This window comes from Synchiropus splendidus, chromosome 7 (genome assembly GCF_027744825.2).
Source record: "Synchiropus splendidus isolate RoL2022-P1 chromosome 7, RoL_Sspl_1.0, whole genome shotgun sequence".
Lineage (NCBI taxonomy): Eukaryota > Metazoa > Chordata > Actinopteri > Syngnathiformes > Callionymidae > Synchiropus > Synchiropus splendidus.
Genome location: NC_071340.1, coordinates 18434524 through 18449984, shown reverse-complemented (window position 1 = coordinate 18449984; position 15461 = coordinate 18434524). Strand labels below are relative to the sequence as shown.

General features: G+C 44.8%; 2 protein-coding genes across 3 annotated transcripts; one reads left to right on the top strand and one right to left on the bottom strand.

The window, feature by feature from the left end:
• Positions 1-434: 434 nt before the first annotated feature.
• Positions 435-9964, bottom strand: polr3b (polymerase (RNA) III (DNA directed) polypeptide B). 2 transcript variants are annotated; one of them, XM_053870647.1, is made up of 28 exons: positions 9825-9964; positions 9609-9641; positions 9395-9451; positions 9252-9316; positions 9102-9177; positions 8847-8947; positions 8683-8774; positions 8495-8612; positions 8304-8412; positions 7733-7855; positions 7542-7658; positions 7334-7468; positions 6888-7049; positions 6400-6600; positions 5426-5588; positions 4543-4696; positions 4402-4476; positions 4234-4332; positions 4040-4167; positions 3693-3902; positions 3465-3623; positions 2834-2951; positions 2616-2758; positions 2187-2290; positions 1589-1755; positions 1138-1251; positions 837-1010; positions 435-746 (listed from the first exon to the last, which is right to left on the bottom strand). In XM_053870647.1, exons 1-28 carry the CDS (start codon positions 9894-9896, stop codon positions 617-619), a joined length of 3399 nt encoding a protein of 1132 aa, XP_053726622.1. In that variant the 5' UTR covers positions 9897-9964; the 3' UTR covers positions 435-616. The 2 variants fall into 2 exon arrangements, with proteins under 2 accessions (XP_053726622.1, XP_053726623.1); XM_053870648.1 differs by lacking the exons at positions 9102-9177; positions 9609-9641; positions 9825-9964 and having other exon boundaries at positions 9395-9441.
• Positions 9965-12318: 2354 nt separating this feature from the next.
• On the top strand, positions 12319-14378 carry LOC128762495 (gastrula zinc finger protein XlCGF8.2DB-like). The gene is made up of 2 exons (XM_053870802.1): positions 12319-12462; positions 13169-14378. Exons 1-2 carry the CDS (start codon positions 12363-12365, stop codon positions 14131-14133), a joined length of 1065 nt encoding a protein of 354 aa, XP_053726777.1. The 5' UTR covers positions 12319-12362; the 3' UTR covers positions 14134-14378.
• Positions 14379-15461: the final 1083 nt, after the last annotated feature.

Below are 15461 nucleotides of genomic sequence, written 5' to 3'. Positions count from 1 at the left end.
CTTTGTCTCCTCATGCCGATTACTATAAGAAAGTCGTGCTGGAGATGGAAATTAAGAGAGCAGGTACACACTCACACCCCTAACTTAACCATCCTAAACAAATGGCAAACCTTAACCAGGACTCTCAAAGTTGAACCCAATTATAACAAACTACTTTTGTTGCAGTTTTAACCCCCTAAACCTTGTGAGGACCGGGCAAAATGTCCTTACAAGAAGGTGGCTTGTCAAGACCATCAGCCTGCTATAAAATAAAATGTGCATCAAATATGTGTATTATTCTGACAGGTGTTCATTAAACACAATCTCCATTAAACAAGAAATTAAGTGGTTAAAATAACAATTTCACAACTAGAAATTTGAAGAATGTAATTGAAAACGGTAGACACAAATTCGTCTTGTTGATTTACATCAAAATCATGTTCGAACCACAAATAAAGACGTCAAAGTAGCAGCAGGTCATTTATTATTTACACAAACTGAGAGCATTTTCCTGAACATAATTGATAGAAAAAGGAAGGCCCTGTCTTACTGTGAAATTTTCTACGCTCCTGATCAGAAGATAAATTATATTTTAGCTCTCATTTCATCAACAAAAAAAAACAACGTCGCAGAGTGTTCACTCATTGTATCGTGACAGTTTAAGCCGGGGGATGATGTTCATGGACTGCATCTCCTGGAACAGAAGTTTGCAGGCGTACGGGATCCGCAGGGACGACACGTGGCACGACGATTTGCAGTAGTGGCACCTGGAAGACATTCGGATGGGGAGCCCCAGCAGCAACGTGATTGACTGCCATGTACAGAAACTCAGAAGATATGTTTTCCGTGACACTCACCAGCCGGAGTACCCCAAGAGTCCACACTGACCGCACACGTCCACCTCGAAAGCGTCACTGGAGATCATGAGCCGTTCCAACAGCAGCATACTGGCTCCATAGCCGATCAAACAGTCACGTTCCATCTCACCCAGACGCAGACCTCCGTCCCTGGAGCGACCCTCGGTGGGCTGCCTTTAAACAAACAGAAATCAAAATGTTTGGGCAGCAGGAAGAATCCGGAGTGCCATCAGGTAACATACAAACTGCACACATAAAGGACCAGAGTACTGCAAAGGGAGGTGTAAATTCCCCCACGTACCTGGTGAGAACTGCTCTGGGTCCACGTGCTCTGGCGTGCATCTTGTCTAAGACCATGTGTTTCAGTTTCTGATAGTAAACCGGTCCAAAGTAAATGTACGCTTCCAGGGGCTCCCTGTCACAAACAACATGAAGGTTGGAGAACAAGCAGGTCAAAAGTTTGGTTTATACCATTCGTCATGTAAACTCTATTCTTGGGGAACCGAAGTCCTGAAACTGCAATGGCAACATCTTACTGAAGATCCTTCTCTTATCATGCTACAGCCTTTGAAACAGTGACATCAAACCGGAATATTTCAGTGAAAAAACTGAACCTAAGGGGTGAAGTATTTGGCCACAAACGGAGGACGTCTTGATACTTGATATGATTCATCAGGGGTGACACCAGATCATTTGACTTTCTCATGATCCACAACCGTAACAAAATAAAATTTTCAAAATACAGCTGTTACCCAGTGATTCCGGAGGTGACAAAGTCTTTGCCTTGATAGTTGTAGCCATAGCGGATAAGGTCCTCACACACGTCCTTCACCTTACTCCCTCCGAATGCCGTCCCATAATGGAAGCGGCCGTCCAGGACCCCCGCCTTCCCCGCCAGCAGCTCGATCAGCTTTCCCACCTGCAATAGACTCATACTTCTCAGACAAAACATCGGCTTTGTTGGGCTGTGAGACCGGCTGCAGACACGTGTCCATCCATGGTCACTTTAAGAACAAAGCACGAGAGCGATTCAGTGACTGTGTCATTTGAAGGCGCCGTGTCAAACTGTGTTGCGTCGGGGGAAGAGTAGCTTTTGGGGGACATTTTGGGGAGCTGGTTCTCAAGCCAGAAGAAAGGGCATCCATTACTATGCTTGCTATGTCCAAACATTAGAGTCGACACATGAGCAGTGCTCATAAGAAGTGAGCTCAAAATACTGCGCATCAAAACACTTCAGGGAAATGTAACGTGATCTGTTGAAAACAGCATCAGGAAGATGGCGGCTGGTGCTGTAGACAAGGCTGCAGACAGAACATGAACACGCTAGCTCACGACTGGGCCAAGACCTACCGTCATTCTGGAGGGATATCCATGAGGGTTCATGATGATATCTGGACAGATGCCCGTGTCACAGAAGGGCATGTCTTCCTGCGGGACAATGAGTCCACACACACCTGACAAACAAGAGACACTCCCGGTCAGCAAAAGTTCACAAAAGAATAAGAGAGTAAACACACAAACATCCACAATGGCAAGCAAACTCAAATGTACTTCGATAGTTGCGTTCATAAGGAGAGCCTGGATCATTCAGCTTGATGTTTCAGCACAGACTGGGCTCTGTGTAACAGCACTGACAGTCTGGCCGTGCACAAAGAACCAATGAGCTGAGCCCTGGTTGGATGAGAATCAGGGTGCAGCAGCCTCTACGACTGGACTGCAGCCACACTGGGTTTGGTTAGACCAGCTTTAACAGTAGCAACAGGGTAAGAGGAGCAGCACCTTTCTGTCCGTGTCGACTGCTGAATTTGTCCCCGATTTCAGGCCTTCTGGTCTGTCGCAGCAGGATCTTGATGAGAAAGGCATCTTCGGCATTGGAGGAGATCATGACCTTCTCGATGTACGAGTCAGTGGAGCCTTTGTAGCTGCAAGACCCAATAAAATCTTTGCCAGTCCGCTTGGAGAGGCAATGTGGGCGTGACGAGCGACTGTCCACTCACCTGATGGGCACGTCTCTGTACTGGGGTTGTCCTGGCTGGGTACTGCCCTCCAGTGGGGTCTGAGTGACAGTCGGCATGGACTTGTTCACCAACACCTGCTTGTTTTCCACCCGCTCACCTGTCAAGCAAGAAAAACACAGACCGTCTCTTGAAGTCCGTGAGTAACAGCATTTAATCCTGATGATGCGAAATATAAAATCTCATTTCAATTGTGTTTCAAAGCAACAAAAGCAGCAGTGTAAAACTGAGCCAAGTCTGGGACCACATTCTCGAACAGAAGAAAGCAGGAAATAAGTGTACGCACAGGGAAATCTCAGCCTCAGATGTTCACAACCAACATGGTACACCGTTTTTCCCTTCCAAACAACAGTAATCTAGCATTTAGTTAAGACAAATAAAATTACATTTGGCAAAATCCTTCTCTAACTTGACAGGTCTCATTTGGCCCTCGGATGCGAGTCGATCAAATGACATCGAAAAACCTTATATGTCTGTCAATCATCCATTCATCCTCACCACATATACAAACTGAACAGCTTTATCGGGCGCCGCCTTGTCTTCCTTCCCGTTTCTCATGAAGGAAGAATAATGCAGCAAGTGGGGAGATAAGGGACGAGTTCTAACCCCTCACCAGGTGAACAGATTCCATCAGCATCCAGGATGTTGTGCCTCCAGATCGGCTTTCGTGTGGCGGCGTCCAGCATGGGTCCCATCACCTTATCAAAGGTCTGGTTGGTGTATCGGCGGAGAGTACACTTGGTATTCTTGTAAACAAGGCACCGGCCAAAACCTGGAGGGAACAGTTACCACACTGTTCAAATGATGCTTGGATTCGAGCTTCAGGACCAGTGCCTGTCACCTCTGTCGAGAGAGGCTTTGTTTAAGACCAAAGCATCCTCGATGTCATAGCCGCTGTAGCTCATCACGGCTACGGTGGCGTTCTGTCCAGCCGGAAGTTTCTCAAAGTCGATCAGCTCGATGGTCTTGGTTTTGACCATGGGCCTCTGGGGATACGCCAGCAGGTACATCAGTGTGTCGATGCGGTTCCTCTGGTTGTAGCCGATTGTACCTGACAAACAGATGGTAAAAATGCGTTTGCATGCAGCAACACATGAGGATTCTGAAAGTCACTTCCTCCAGCGGGGAAGGTGGACTCTGCCAAAATGTCAGAAAGTGCTGACTAATGTTACTGCGGCCCAGCCTCACCCATCGCCTGCTTGCCCATGGCGCACTGGTAGGTGTTCCTGGGCGACTGGTTGTGGTGGGGGTAAGGGATCAGACCAGCGCACACGCCTAGCAGAGTGAAGGGCTCAATCTCCAGGTGTGTTGTGTCCCTGCAGAAAGAGGAATCAAGAGTCAGGAGAGACATGGAGACCGACAGAAGAGCCCGTCCAACCTACCTGTTAATCATGTGCTCATACAGCGCAATCTGACAATCATTCTCCTCATTCACGTCGAGATACTCCACCAGGCCCTCGTGTAGGAAGTCCTCAAAGGACCTGAGGTCAACAAAAGCTTTGTCAGACACTTTGTGGGCAGTTTTCTCTGCCACTGCGTGTTAAAGTTACCTGTAGCCCTGAGACAGGTCTTCGATGTGTTTGTTCTTCACCATGGGCTGCCCCTTCTTCACAATGATGTACGGCCTACATGGGCAACAAGCCATGACCTTAACACAAGCCCACTAACTGGAAATACAAGAGACTCTTCACCGGCAGAGTCGTCCTCCGTCCGAGGAGATGTAGACGCATCTGTCCGTCAGGTTGGTGGAGATGGACACAAACTCATTGATGAATCCCGCTCGCCGCATCAAGCGGAAAGTGCCGACCAGCTTCTGATGATCCCGGATCACACCCAGGATGTTTCCTGAAGTCAGAACCACAGACGGAGGAAGAAATTTCACACAATATTGAACATGATGATGTTTGTTATCTGGTGACTTTACGCTCCCAAATTCTCTACCAAAACACTGTCATCTCCAGACAAGAGGCTTATCGGTGGGACGACAGTTGGAATATAAAGAGTGGATGAGCAGTCTCAAATTCTAAATCACTTTGGTTCAGAAAATCTTTTGATATGACGGATCTGTTCCTACATTATAAACAAGCATGTCTCTATCCCAATAATGAGTAATAAAAATAGTGCACTGCCCACATTGACACGCGGTAAATGCTAGGAAAAGAATGTGAGTGAATGAGTTCAAATCCATCAAACAATGAGGCTCAAAATCTGAAGCCGTTTGAATTGGCTTCTGATGATGCCGTTTTTAATACACAGCATTCCGTCGCTGCCATTTAAGGGTGTAACGCAACAATGTACGCTTACTGACTTGAAGGACCTTAGCTGCTTTAAAATCATTTTAACTGCTGTTCTTTCACCGCAAGGATCGACCGTTACAACAGATTTAACTACGTCTGCCCGACTTCTTGCCTTCCACCTGTAACCTGCAGAGGAGCGATATAGACTGGTAGACAGAGGAGCATCTGAGCTGTCACTGACAGGGCACATTTGCAGTGGTGGGGAATGGGTCAAGTTCTGGCTGGAGCACAATACTGTCCCTACTGCCACACAAAAACAACCTTCATTTGAAGTTACCGTTGAGAAAGACGATGAAGACACTGGGGTAGGACAACTCCTCGCCACAGAGCAAGTTGACATCCTCCACGCCCAGATTGAAGGCCAGTTTGATTATAGGAGCATCCTCCATGTCTGTTGTGATGTGCGTCATCAGGGCCAGGTTCTTCACAAGTCCACAGGCCTACAAACAAGGAGGTCTCTGAATCACGATGACAAGTAAATATACAACCTGTGATCCAAAAATAATGGCATCGCTAAACTGTATCATAAAATACCACGAAATATATGTCAAGCACGCGGCTACAAGCCGTGAGCTATGAGACTGTTATACTTGGAATCCTCTGCATCGGTTTAACCTCCGCCAAGGAGGTTGTGTTCTCAACGGCGTTGGTTTGTCTGACTTCCAACTTTATGGAGGGATGCTCAGGAAATGAAAGAGAAGCAGGAGGACGTATCAGGATCACCGTCTGGATCCAGGAATTTTTTATAGGACTCTCCAACATTGGGACCCAGGGAGACTAGGAGAGGGTGTTGGAGCAGACTGAAGCTGCTTGGCAGGGGTTTGAGCTCACAGAGCGCTATTCTAGTATACGTTCCTTTATCTCACTAGTCCACTTTTGCACAGACCTGACGGAGATCTGGCATCATTAAAACGCTTTCTACCACCTTGTCAGTTTAAAATGGAGACCATGCCAATGAAAGAATAATGAAGATCGTGCCACTGATGCTGGTGGTCAACACATCAACTTTGACCTCATAAAGCATCAAATGTATTATTATTGTATGTATTATTATATTGTAACACTTTGGCAATTTATGTCATCTGACCCAGATAATGATGAGCATTAACACGACAGAAACTTCTGCCAGTCGCATCAGAACACTAACAATCACCACGACATCCAGCTTGTGTCATTGTTTTACCTCAAGTGAATGTGACAACCAAAAACAACAAACTAAATATGGTCCAGGTCTGGACAGAGGGAACTCACCTCCCCCTCAGGGGTGTCCGATGGGCACAGCATGCCCCACTGCGAGGGCTGCAGAGATCGTGGCCCACTGACCTTCCTGGTCTTCTCAAACTGGGACGAGATCCTGGTCATCATGCCGAGAGCAGATATGTAGGAGAGTCGAGACAAGACCTGGGTGACGCCCTGACGGTCCATCTTGAACCTCTTTAAGGACCAGTTTCCCTGAGCAAACAAAAGAGACCAAAACATGAAGCACTTTCAGTTGCATGGCAAGTTAGGATAGATATTTTCCAAGTGTTTCTCCCCATTCCTATCTTGAGTAAACAACATTCTACAACACCTCTAGTGGTAACTGTGATGGAAACTCTAGTTTCAGTTGATTCTTAAAAGTTCTCCCTGGTTTTAAAACAAAATTCAACAGATTTGAAAACATGCATTTGACTGTATTGACATTTGAAGCTTGAAGTAAGACACTTGCTCGAGTGACCCCCGAAGCTGCACTCACTCACCGTGGAAATGGCGTTGACCATTCCGTTGGTGATCTGGTCCTGCCGCATGTGCTTTACCACATCGAACTGAGCGGCTCTCTGCTTGGGGATGATCTGGTCGGCGATTTTCTTTAACTCAGCGTTAAACTTCTTGAACAGATCCTCGAACAGCAGAGACAGAAGCTGGGAGATGGAAAATCGTCCAGGTTATCCAGTCGTCCACCCACTTACACACACGTCACACTCAGGACTAAGTCGGACTCAAATGATGGGACAGCGGATGAAAACAAAGCAGGAGGAAAATCATGAGGCTGACGGAAAGGCTTAATACTCGTGGGCCCAAAACACAAAAAGGGACCTCGCTCAACACGTGACATCCATCCAGTCATTCATTCATTCACACGACAAACATTTCAGAGGGAGAAGGTTGATGAGAGGCTGGTGTGTTGATCCAACCCAAGGCTGACCTGCCCTGCCAACTCCAGACGTTTGTTCCCATAGTAATCCCTGTCGTCCACCTTGTTGTCCCCTTGAGCCAGAATCACCCGCCGCACCATCACAGCCAGGTAGATGCACTTTGCCCGGAAGTTAAATTCTTTGACCTGCAGATATTTGTTCGATAAGGACCAAAGGGACCAACCAAGAGTTCACCGGTTCATTCACTCGTCCACTCACAGGAACGTGAGTGAGAATGAGTGAGGCCAGCAGCTCCCTGGCCTCCTCCATCTTGGTCTTCTTGGGTCCTCCCCACATGCGCTGTCTGCGGACTTTATTGCCCAGATACCTTAAGGCCTGGAAGGGTGAGGAAGAAAGTGGTTCATTCTTGGCTGACAGTCAACACCGTCGTGACACCGCTCATCACCTACCTGGGTCTGCGTGAAGATCTGGGCCTTCTGACACTCCTCCAGGCTGGGGGCGAAGCTCGCCATCACATGCTCCTCAGTGCCAATCATCTGAACTATCTCCTGGTCACTCTCCACACCCATGCCCTGTGAGACAGCATGTGGAGTTAAGTTCTACACAGGCTTAAAGACACAGTTCACATTGATGAATAAAATTCCAGGAGCAGTGTCTAAGGAGCAGAAAAGTGTTGAGAGTCAGGAGGCACGGTGAACCATTAGGGTCTGTGGAAACTAATGTTTGGCCGTTGGCCCAATATAAAATGACACAATGTTTTCAACAGAGCAAATGCATAGTTTGTCCCATGCTATAGGGTTTATTACTGCTTTATTCCTGTTGGAGTGAGCAAACTTCTGCTGGATAAAGATTTGTTGTTGACATGCATGAATGTGGACCAAAGAAAGGTGATGTGTAAAACAGTGCACAAGAATACATTTACTGCAGATTAAACGCAGTACTAAGGGTTATGCATTTTGTAAGGCAAGTAACCAAGTGCGGAGTGTTAGAGCGCCCTCTCCTGGCGGCCATTATTGCTACCTTAAATATGATGGCGATGGGAGCATCCTCCGACAGCGTGTTGTGCTTGAGGTAAAACCTGCCGTGTTTGACGATCATATTGGTTCTGCTTTTCTTCTCATGCGTTGAACTAAAACACAACAGTTTCAGTTTGGTCAAAAACAGTAACCATTTACTGACCCAGTAGTAATTCTCATGTCCTCCGACTGTACCTGGTAACAGAGGCGCCAACAGCACCTTTCCTATCCTGCTCCACAATGATCCGATTCTTGGAGAGCTGCTCCTGAATCAGGATGACCTTCTCTTGACCTTTGACGATAAAATATCCACCTGAAAGCAGAATGTTTTTAACTAGAGTTGATTCAGTTTAAATGTATTTCTCAAAAAGACTGTGTCAAACCTGGATCCAGAGGACATTCATTCAGTTTGGAAAACTCCATTGGTGTTTTGCCAGCGAGTACACAGTTGGAACTCCGAAGCATGATTGGCATCCTGAGAAGAGCACAAGTCACTCATGCTTCAAATAACTTGGAATTATGGATTTAACATGCACGAAATCATTACCTTCCTATTGGCAGTGCATTTCGTATGACCCTCTGACTGCCACGTGTGTACTCAATGTCAACAGTGATTGGCGCGGAGTAAGTCATGTCTCTGAGGCGACACTGTTTAAGTATATCAAAAATTAATTCATTCAAAACCCATCCACTATGACGGAGACAGCAGGCGCACGTGTAAATGAGTTGCAGAAAACATTCATTGGAGTTGATGTTTAATTTGTTTGTTTATATTTATATGATAAAAAAGAGAGAATCCCACCTCATGAGGAGACACAGGTCGAGTGACATTAAAACTCTCTTCCACATCAGGCATACCCACATAAATATTCAGATATCTGTCAGAGTAGAGTGAGTTTATGATTTGTTGTCATGAGTAGAACGCGGCTGAGAAATGAGGGGGCCATCTTACTTGATGTACCACATTGGATCAGCATCGCTGGTGATCTTCTCGTTTGCTTTCATGATTTTCTTTATCTACAGAGCAGAACAGCCACACGTGATGCACCAACTCTGCACAGAAAAATGGTATTCTGTATCGTAGTTAGTTCTTACCTCCACATTTATGAAATAGTTGAACGAGTCGATATGTTGCTTCACCAGCCCTTTCACCTTAAAAACAAATCTGGCGTTCATTGAGGTAGTTATTTCTTAGGCATCGATGTATGTTCGCTTAGTCCAGCTCATGCAGAATGTGACATTGACTTTGAATGTAAACTACGAGTTGAACTTGAACATCAAATTCGTAGAAGGACCGCAGTGTATTTACCTTAAGGAACGCCGGCAACAATTTCCACTTTTCCTGTAAAAAAAGTTGGCATATCAAGTTTGACTCCGTTTACATTTACAGCAGACTGTAAATATGTAAATTCGTATTTGTTGGTGAATGTTTGATACCGAAATGGTTGGGTGTTTTTTAGCAGCGAGTGAACCACATGCGCTCGCGGTTCCCTCATTTCTTTTCGTTTGTCTCATTAAAACTCACCGCTACAGTGTCGACAGGAGCAGCCAGCTCTTGCTGAGTCATATCTCCAAACTCTCCCCCCAAAAGATCCATCTTTTTTGGGAGATAAAGACGTGTTAAAAATAACTATGTACAACGGCAACACATTACCGGAAGTTACGGCAGCATGTGTCATGTCAGGTGTTGCATTGAAAACCGTCCGTGCCACCACGACTCAAATACTACGTTCCGGACATAACGTTTAATTCTCAGATGTTAACGCGTTTAAATATTATTTTTGCTTAAACTATTTGCCTGAATTCGTTGGCCAAAGTGTCAGACACTTTGATTGTGAGAAGAATACAAGAATAACGGACTGACAACGAAAATTATATGCGACTTGACCTGTGCTGTACCCCCCCATCGGTTTTTATTTTGGTGTGAAATAGTAGATGATAATACAGTGGTATCCGGCACTGTCGTCAAAATATAATAGTTGGTTATTTTTATAGATGGTGTTGTGGCCCTTGTGGGTGTTATTGGACTGATATTGCGATACTTATAGAAAGGTTTTTGTTGTCTAGTGATAGTAAATATATCCTAAATAAAGTTAGTAAGTGTGAGATCCTCATATTTAGGGAAAAACATATTTAAAAATATATATACAATTTTGATTACACAATTTATGTAATATATACAATATAAACGTGAGCCATGACTACAGTATGGTCACGTTCTGCCATGATTATGTTTATTATATCATTGGTCATATCTGATTCGATTCGAAGGCAGTCTGATCTAAGTCCCCTGGAGTCACCTTCAGGGTTAAAGCCTCACAGACAGGTTTGGTCTCACATGAGGAAAAAGGGTTGGTTCAAAGACTGGCTTCGCATTAAATGGCCTAAAAAGATAAAAGCCCTCGTATTGTTGCAAGGAGTAATTTCTAATCAAACCTTCCTGCATAGTCCACAGTCATTTCAACAGATGCTCATCAACTTCAGTAGAAAGTTGAACTCCCTGATTGGAAGACACTTTTTCCGTGTAGCTGACACAGTCATCTCTATATCTGACGTCATATTAATTTATATGGTATTCAACTATTATAAAACTGACCTTAACCAGTTGAAGCCAGCACCTGGGGCTCTAGAGTGACTAGTAAAACTTGCAACACAAGACTCGACTTTACGTTGGAGTCAAGAGCAGAAACCAGTGTCCTTCCAGGTGAGGAAAAAAGTCAGACTGCAACAAGGCGCAGAACTTCAACTCAAGCCTACAAACATGAGACACATAGAGGTATAACTGAAATCAGAAGGCTCAGTCTGAAATGTCACTTCAAAGACAGAAGTAAACCTACCTTTTTATGTGTCGAAGCATTCTACATGCCGATATAAGGAAAGGAGCATGTGGATGGTGACCCTATTGAAACAAAAAGGTCCTCGGATAACAATGAAAGAGGAGCTGATGGCTCAATACTCCTGTGTTTTTGAAGGACCCGCTGAATTTAAGGGGGAACATCACACCCACTGAGACCAGGTCACACCCAAAGAAACCACTCCTCCCACATGCAGATTCATCTGACGATGGTTTATGAGCCTGTCTTCAACAAGATAGCCGTCCAGTGGCATATGCGTCTAGAGCAGTGACAAGAATCAGAAAAGAACTGTACTCTGATAGAGAAGAAGCAACGAGTCATTGTGTTTGTCATGAAAGTTCCACCACTGTCTGTCTACAAGTCAGTGGAAAACTTCACGAAGAAACATCTTGGAACAGCGCCATCGCGGTTGCAGAGGAGGTTGTTGCAGGTGCATACATATGACCTGATTGCCAACTACACGTCAAGGTCACATGATGTGGTGACTTGGTCAGGTGAGCTTTACAGAAGGCCACCCAACACTCAGATGATGTGGAGACTGATGTCTAGGTTGAAGATCAGTCAGTCCAGAACCCCAGAAAGGCTCAGTGACTATGTGTGAGAGTAGTGGGTTCAACTAGTTGTATAATATATAATATTATAGTTATTATATTAATGTGTAAAAAGTGGAGTCAGACATGAGCCATCGACCTACTGTCTGAGGATGCTTCAGGCAGGGTGTTTTTGCAGAGGAAATCTATATTAGACTTAGACTTAGACTTAGACTTAGACTGAGACTTGACTTTATTGATCCCTTTGGGATGACTCCCTCCAGGGATGACTGTAGTAGTGATGGTGTCCATATTCTAGTTGTATTTACAGCCATGATTAAAATCTTGGGTTGTGTGTCACACCCTAAAAAGAGTGTACTGTATTTAGGAGTGTGCTTGGATCCCTGTTGTCGATGCTACTTTAGTTTTACCCGCCCAAAATTGGATCAAACCCGGACCGTTCAAACCAGAAGACGTCAAGATGAGCGCAATCTTTCTGAGTCGCTCAACAACGACAACAAATATGCGTTAACCCGTCGTGAAGGACAGATCAGATTCAGAGGAGGGCGGAACTGTTCGACGTCTCGTAGATATCGTCGGAACCTGAAGGTGTGACACCAGCGGAAGTAAACAAGCTTGGTGGAAGTGGAGCTTGGGATCTTAATCACAGGACCTGATATGTCAGATGGCTCAGAGGAGACGGCGGCACTAGAGATGGACGGTCAGCGCACAGTTCTGAAGGAGGACCGGAAATCCACGGTCCAGTCAGACCAGAGAGGTTCGCACCGATGTCTCTGTTCGAACAAACAGACTGACATGTGTTTACTTATGGGGTAAACAGCGTGGAAACAGTGTAAAAATACTATGAAATGTAAATATTTAAGCACTAACGTGTTGGTCGTGAATACGGAGACGTGAAGTCATTATTCGACGGCGTTAGATTAGATCAGATATAATTTATTTGTGAGACAATTCATCACGATATTTAATGGACGGTTTAAAATGCAACCCTCTCTAACGGTTGAACTCAGACAAGCAGAAACACAGGTAGACACAGCCACTGTTCGGCAAAGTAGTGTGAGGGGCAGAAATGATAAGAACTGTTCGTTTCGCTCCTCCTTTTAATGTGTGATTGTATGCCATGTATGTTTTGTAATGGGCTTACAAATTATTTAAATTCGTCATTTAAATGGTCATGTAAGGTCTTTGCAGTGTGTGTGTTAGAGGAGATTGTTGTGATAGGGCTTTTAGTTCCTGACTGGTTGAAAGAAAAAGTTTTGAGTGAAATTTTTTTTTTATTGGAACTGTAAATGAACAACCTGTATAGGAAGTTGTGCTGAAGATGTATTGAAAGGTTCTATTTCAAATCAATAATTTTAGTCATCAATGTCCAACATCTGTAATTCAATTTTAATACATTTTGTGTAGTGATTATTAAAGGTCTCCAAGACTCGTTGACAACCATATTTATCATCTCCTGACAGACGTGCGACCCCTGCTGGTGAAAGAAGAGCTGCAGGAGTGGTATTGCTCTCTGGACCAGGAGGAACCAGAACCTGGTCACTTAAAAGAAGAACAGGAGGAGGATGCCGTCACCAAGATTCCTTTTAATATTGTGGTTGTGAAGACTGAAGACGATGAAAATGAAGCTGAGTCCTCCATTGGCTCAATTCATCACATGAAAACAACTGCTGACTGTTGTGGGGTACCGGATCCGGAGCTACAGTCCGACCAGCAGAGGTCGCTGTCTTCTGGATCTGACACTGATGACAGTGATCAGTGGAAGCAACCCAGCAACACTCATTCAGGCTCCAACTCCAGAAGAGGTGATGAGAAACGACTGAGCTGCTCGGGGTGTGGGAGAAGTTTCACGTGCAAGTCTGGACTGACTCAGCACATAAAATTCTGCAGTGGAGAAAACTATCTGCGCTGTTCATTTTGTGGAAAAGGTTTCACACAGAAAGGAAATCTTGAAACTCACGTTAGAATCCACACGGGTGATAAACCATTCAGCTGCTCTCAATGTGGCAAAAGCTTCAACCAAAGAGAACATCTGAAGGGCCACATGAGAATCCACACGGGGGAGAAACCGTTCTCCTGCCAACAGTGCGGCAAGTATTTCACTTGCAGTGGAGGCTTGAAGGCCCACATGAAGGTCCACACAGGAGAGAAACCCTTCAGCTGTTCAGAGTGTGGAAAGACCTTCAGCCAGAAAGAACATCTTCGGAGGCACCTGAAGATTCACACTGTAGAGAAACCGTTCTGCTGCTCTGAATGTGACAAATGCTTTCATCTGGAGGAGCAGCTCAGGAGACACATGGTGATTCACACGGGGGAGAAACTTTTTCAATGCCTGAAATGCAGTAAAGGCTATAATCAGAAAAAAAATCTCAAGAAGCATGAGAGAGTTCACATATTGGAGAGTGCTCCTGCCACTCAGATGGCGTGAGCACCATGAATGAAGCTACAGCACTCAAGCGTCCAGCATTCCCTGGAAGAGATAAATGAAGTCCAAGACACTCTGAATCAAGTCTTGAATTGTGTCAGCCTCAAGGACTTTCAGACTCCAGATGATTGGTCACTTGAATCTGTTGGTCTAGACTGACTTTTAGTTCCTGTGTTTCAGTATTGTTTTTGTGAAATGAAACTATTTTATACTTGATGTCTGTTGCCTCTGATATTTGCCCCAATAAAAGAAATTCAGTCTGGATGTTTTGACCTCTGAACTACCTGTACGATCTGTACTCTCCTGCGACATGTTTAATGGTAGAAGAGCCGTGACTCTCACCTCTCACTCTTCTCTGGTCGTAATTGGGCTGAAGATTCTGTAAATCATTTGAGAAATCAGGTCTCAGTCAATTTTAATTCACTTGGAGTCAATTCAAGCACTGATTATTACACTTCGGGGCCCAAAACGGTCCCTTCTCTCTAGTCTGGATTGAGATCAGGAAAGTCTCGACACGTGCAGCTGTGGACAGGATGAAGAACAGAAGAGGGTCACAGCTCATACGTGGCTCTGGATACTTAATGATGGTTTGAGAGGGGTGACAGTGGGAACTGAAGCTGTCCAAGGCTGGAGTGCAAACCTCTGATATAGATCTGCCTCACTGAACTCATTTGACTGTTTTCTGGATGATGTATATGAGATCAGTGCTCAGCAACACTTCCACGCAGGATGTTCAACATATAAAATCCAAGCATCTTCATTGAACACCAACATTTCAGAATTGCTGACAAACCTGACTTCGAATTTGACCTTTTTTACTTCTCCTCTCAGTCAAGCGTGTCGTACTGCAATAGTTCAATGCATTTAAACAAATGCGGCCGTTACACGTGTTTGGGTCTAATCATTTGTGCTCGGCTACTCTTCATTTGAACCTCATTAATACAGTTGTAATAAAGCATCCACAGAAGGACGAGGTTTCAAACAGCCCTCGATTCATAGCCCATCAATGGAGCTCTGTCATCTGATGGGTTTGGGGGCCAATGCAGGATGATCAGACCTGTGTGTGTGGTGTGCTGAACAGGCAACATCTGCACGCATGTTGTTCCAGAATCATAGTTTGAGTATTATATTATCACTCGGATGTCGAATGAGGCGTCATAAATCAATGGAAGTCTTAATTTATTTTGAAGCACATTTCTCCCTTGGAACATTCTAAAGTTTGTTACAGTTAAATCCTGTGCAAACAAAAAAACACCAGAGGACTTATGTTGTGTATTCTTGTATAATACCATGTGCGAGTGGCAGAAAGAGCGAAGAGAGAACCAGTTTAG

What these genes read in the sequence shown, in the direction of transcription:
- polr3b (XM_053870647.1), bottom strand. Translation starts at nt 9,896, where the DNA reads ATGGATCTTTTGGGGGGAGAGTTTGGAGATATGACTCAGCAAGAGCTG. An exon ending in AATGCACTGCCAATAGGAAG is followed by an intron (nt 8,775 to 8,846) that starts GTAATGATTTCG and finishes TGCTCTTCTCAG; the next exon opens with GATGCCAATCATGCTTCGGA. An exon ending in CATGGGCAAGCAGGCGATGG is followed by an intron (nt 3,903 to 4,039) that starts GTGAGGCTGGGC and finishes TCTGTTTGTCAG; the next exon opens with GTACAATCGGCTACAACCAG.
- LOC128762495 (XM_053870802.1), top strand. Translation starts at nt 12,363, where the DNA reads ATGTCAGATGGCTCAGAGGAGACGGCGGCACTAGAGATGGACGGTCAG. An exon ending in GGTCCAGTCAGACCAGAGAG is followed by an intron (nt 12,463 to 13,168) that starts GTTCGCACCGAT and finishes ATCTCCTGACAG; the next exon opens with ACGTGCGACCCCTGCTGGTG.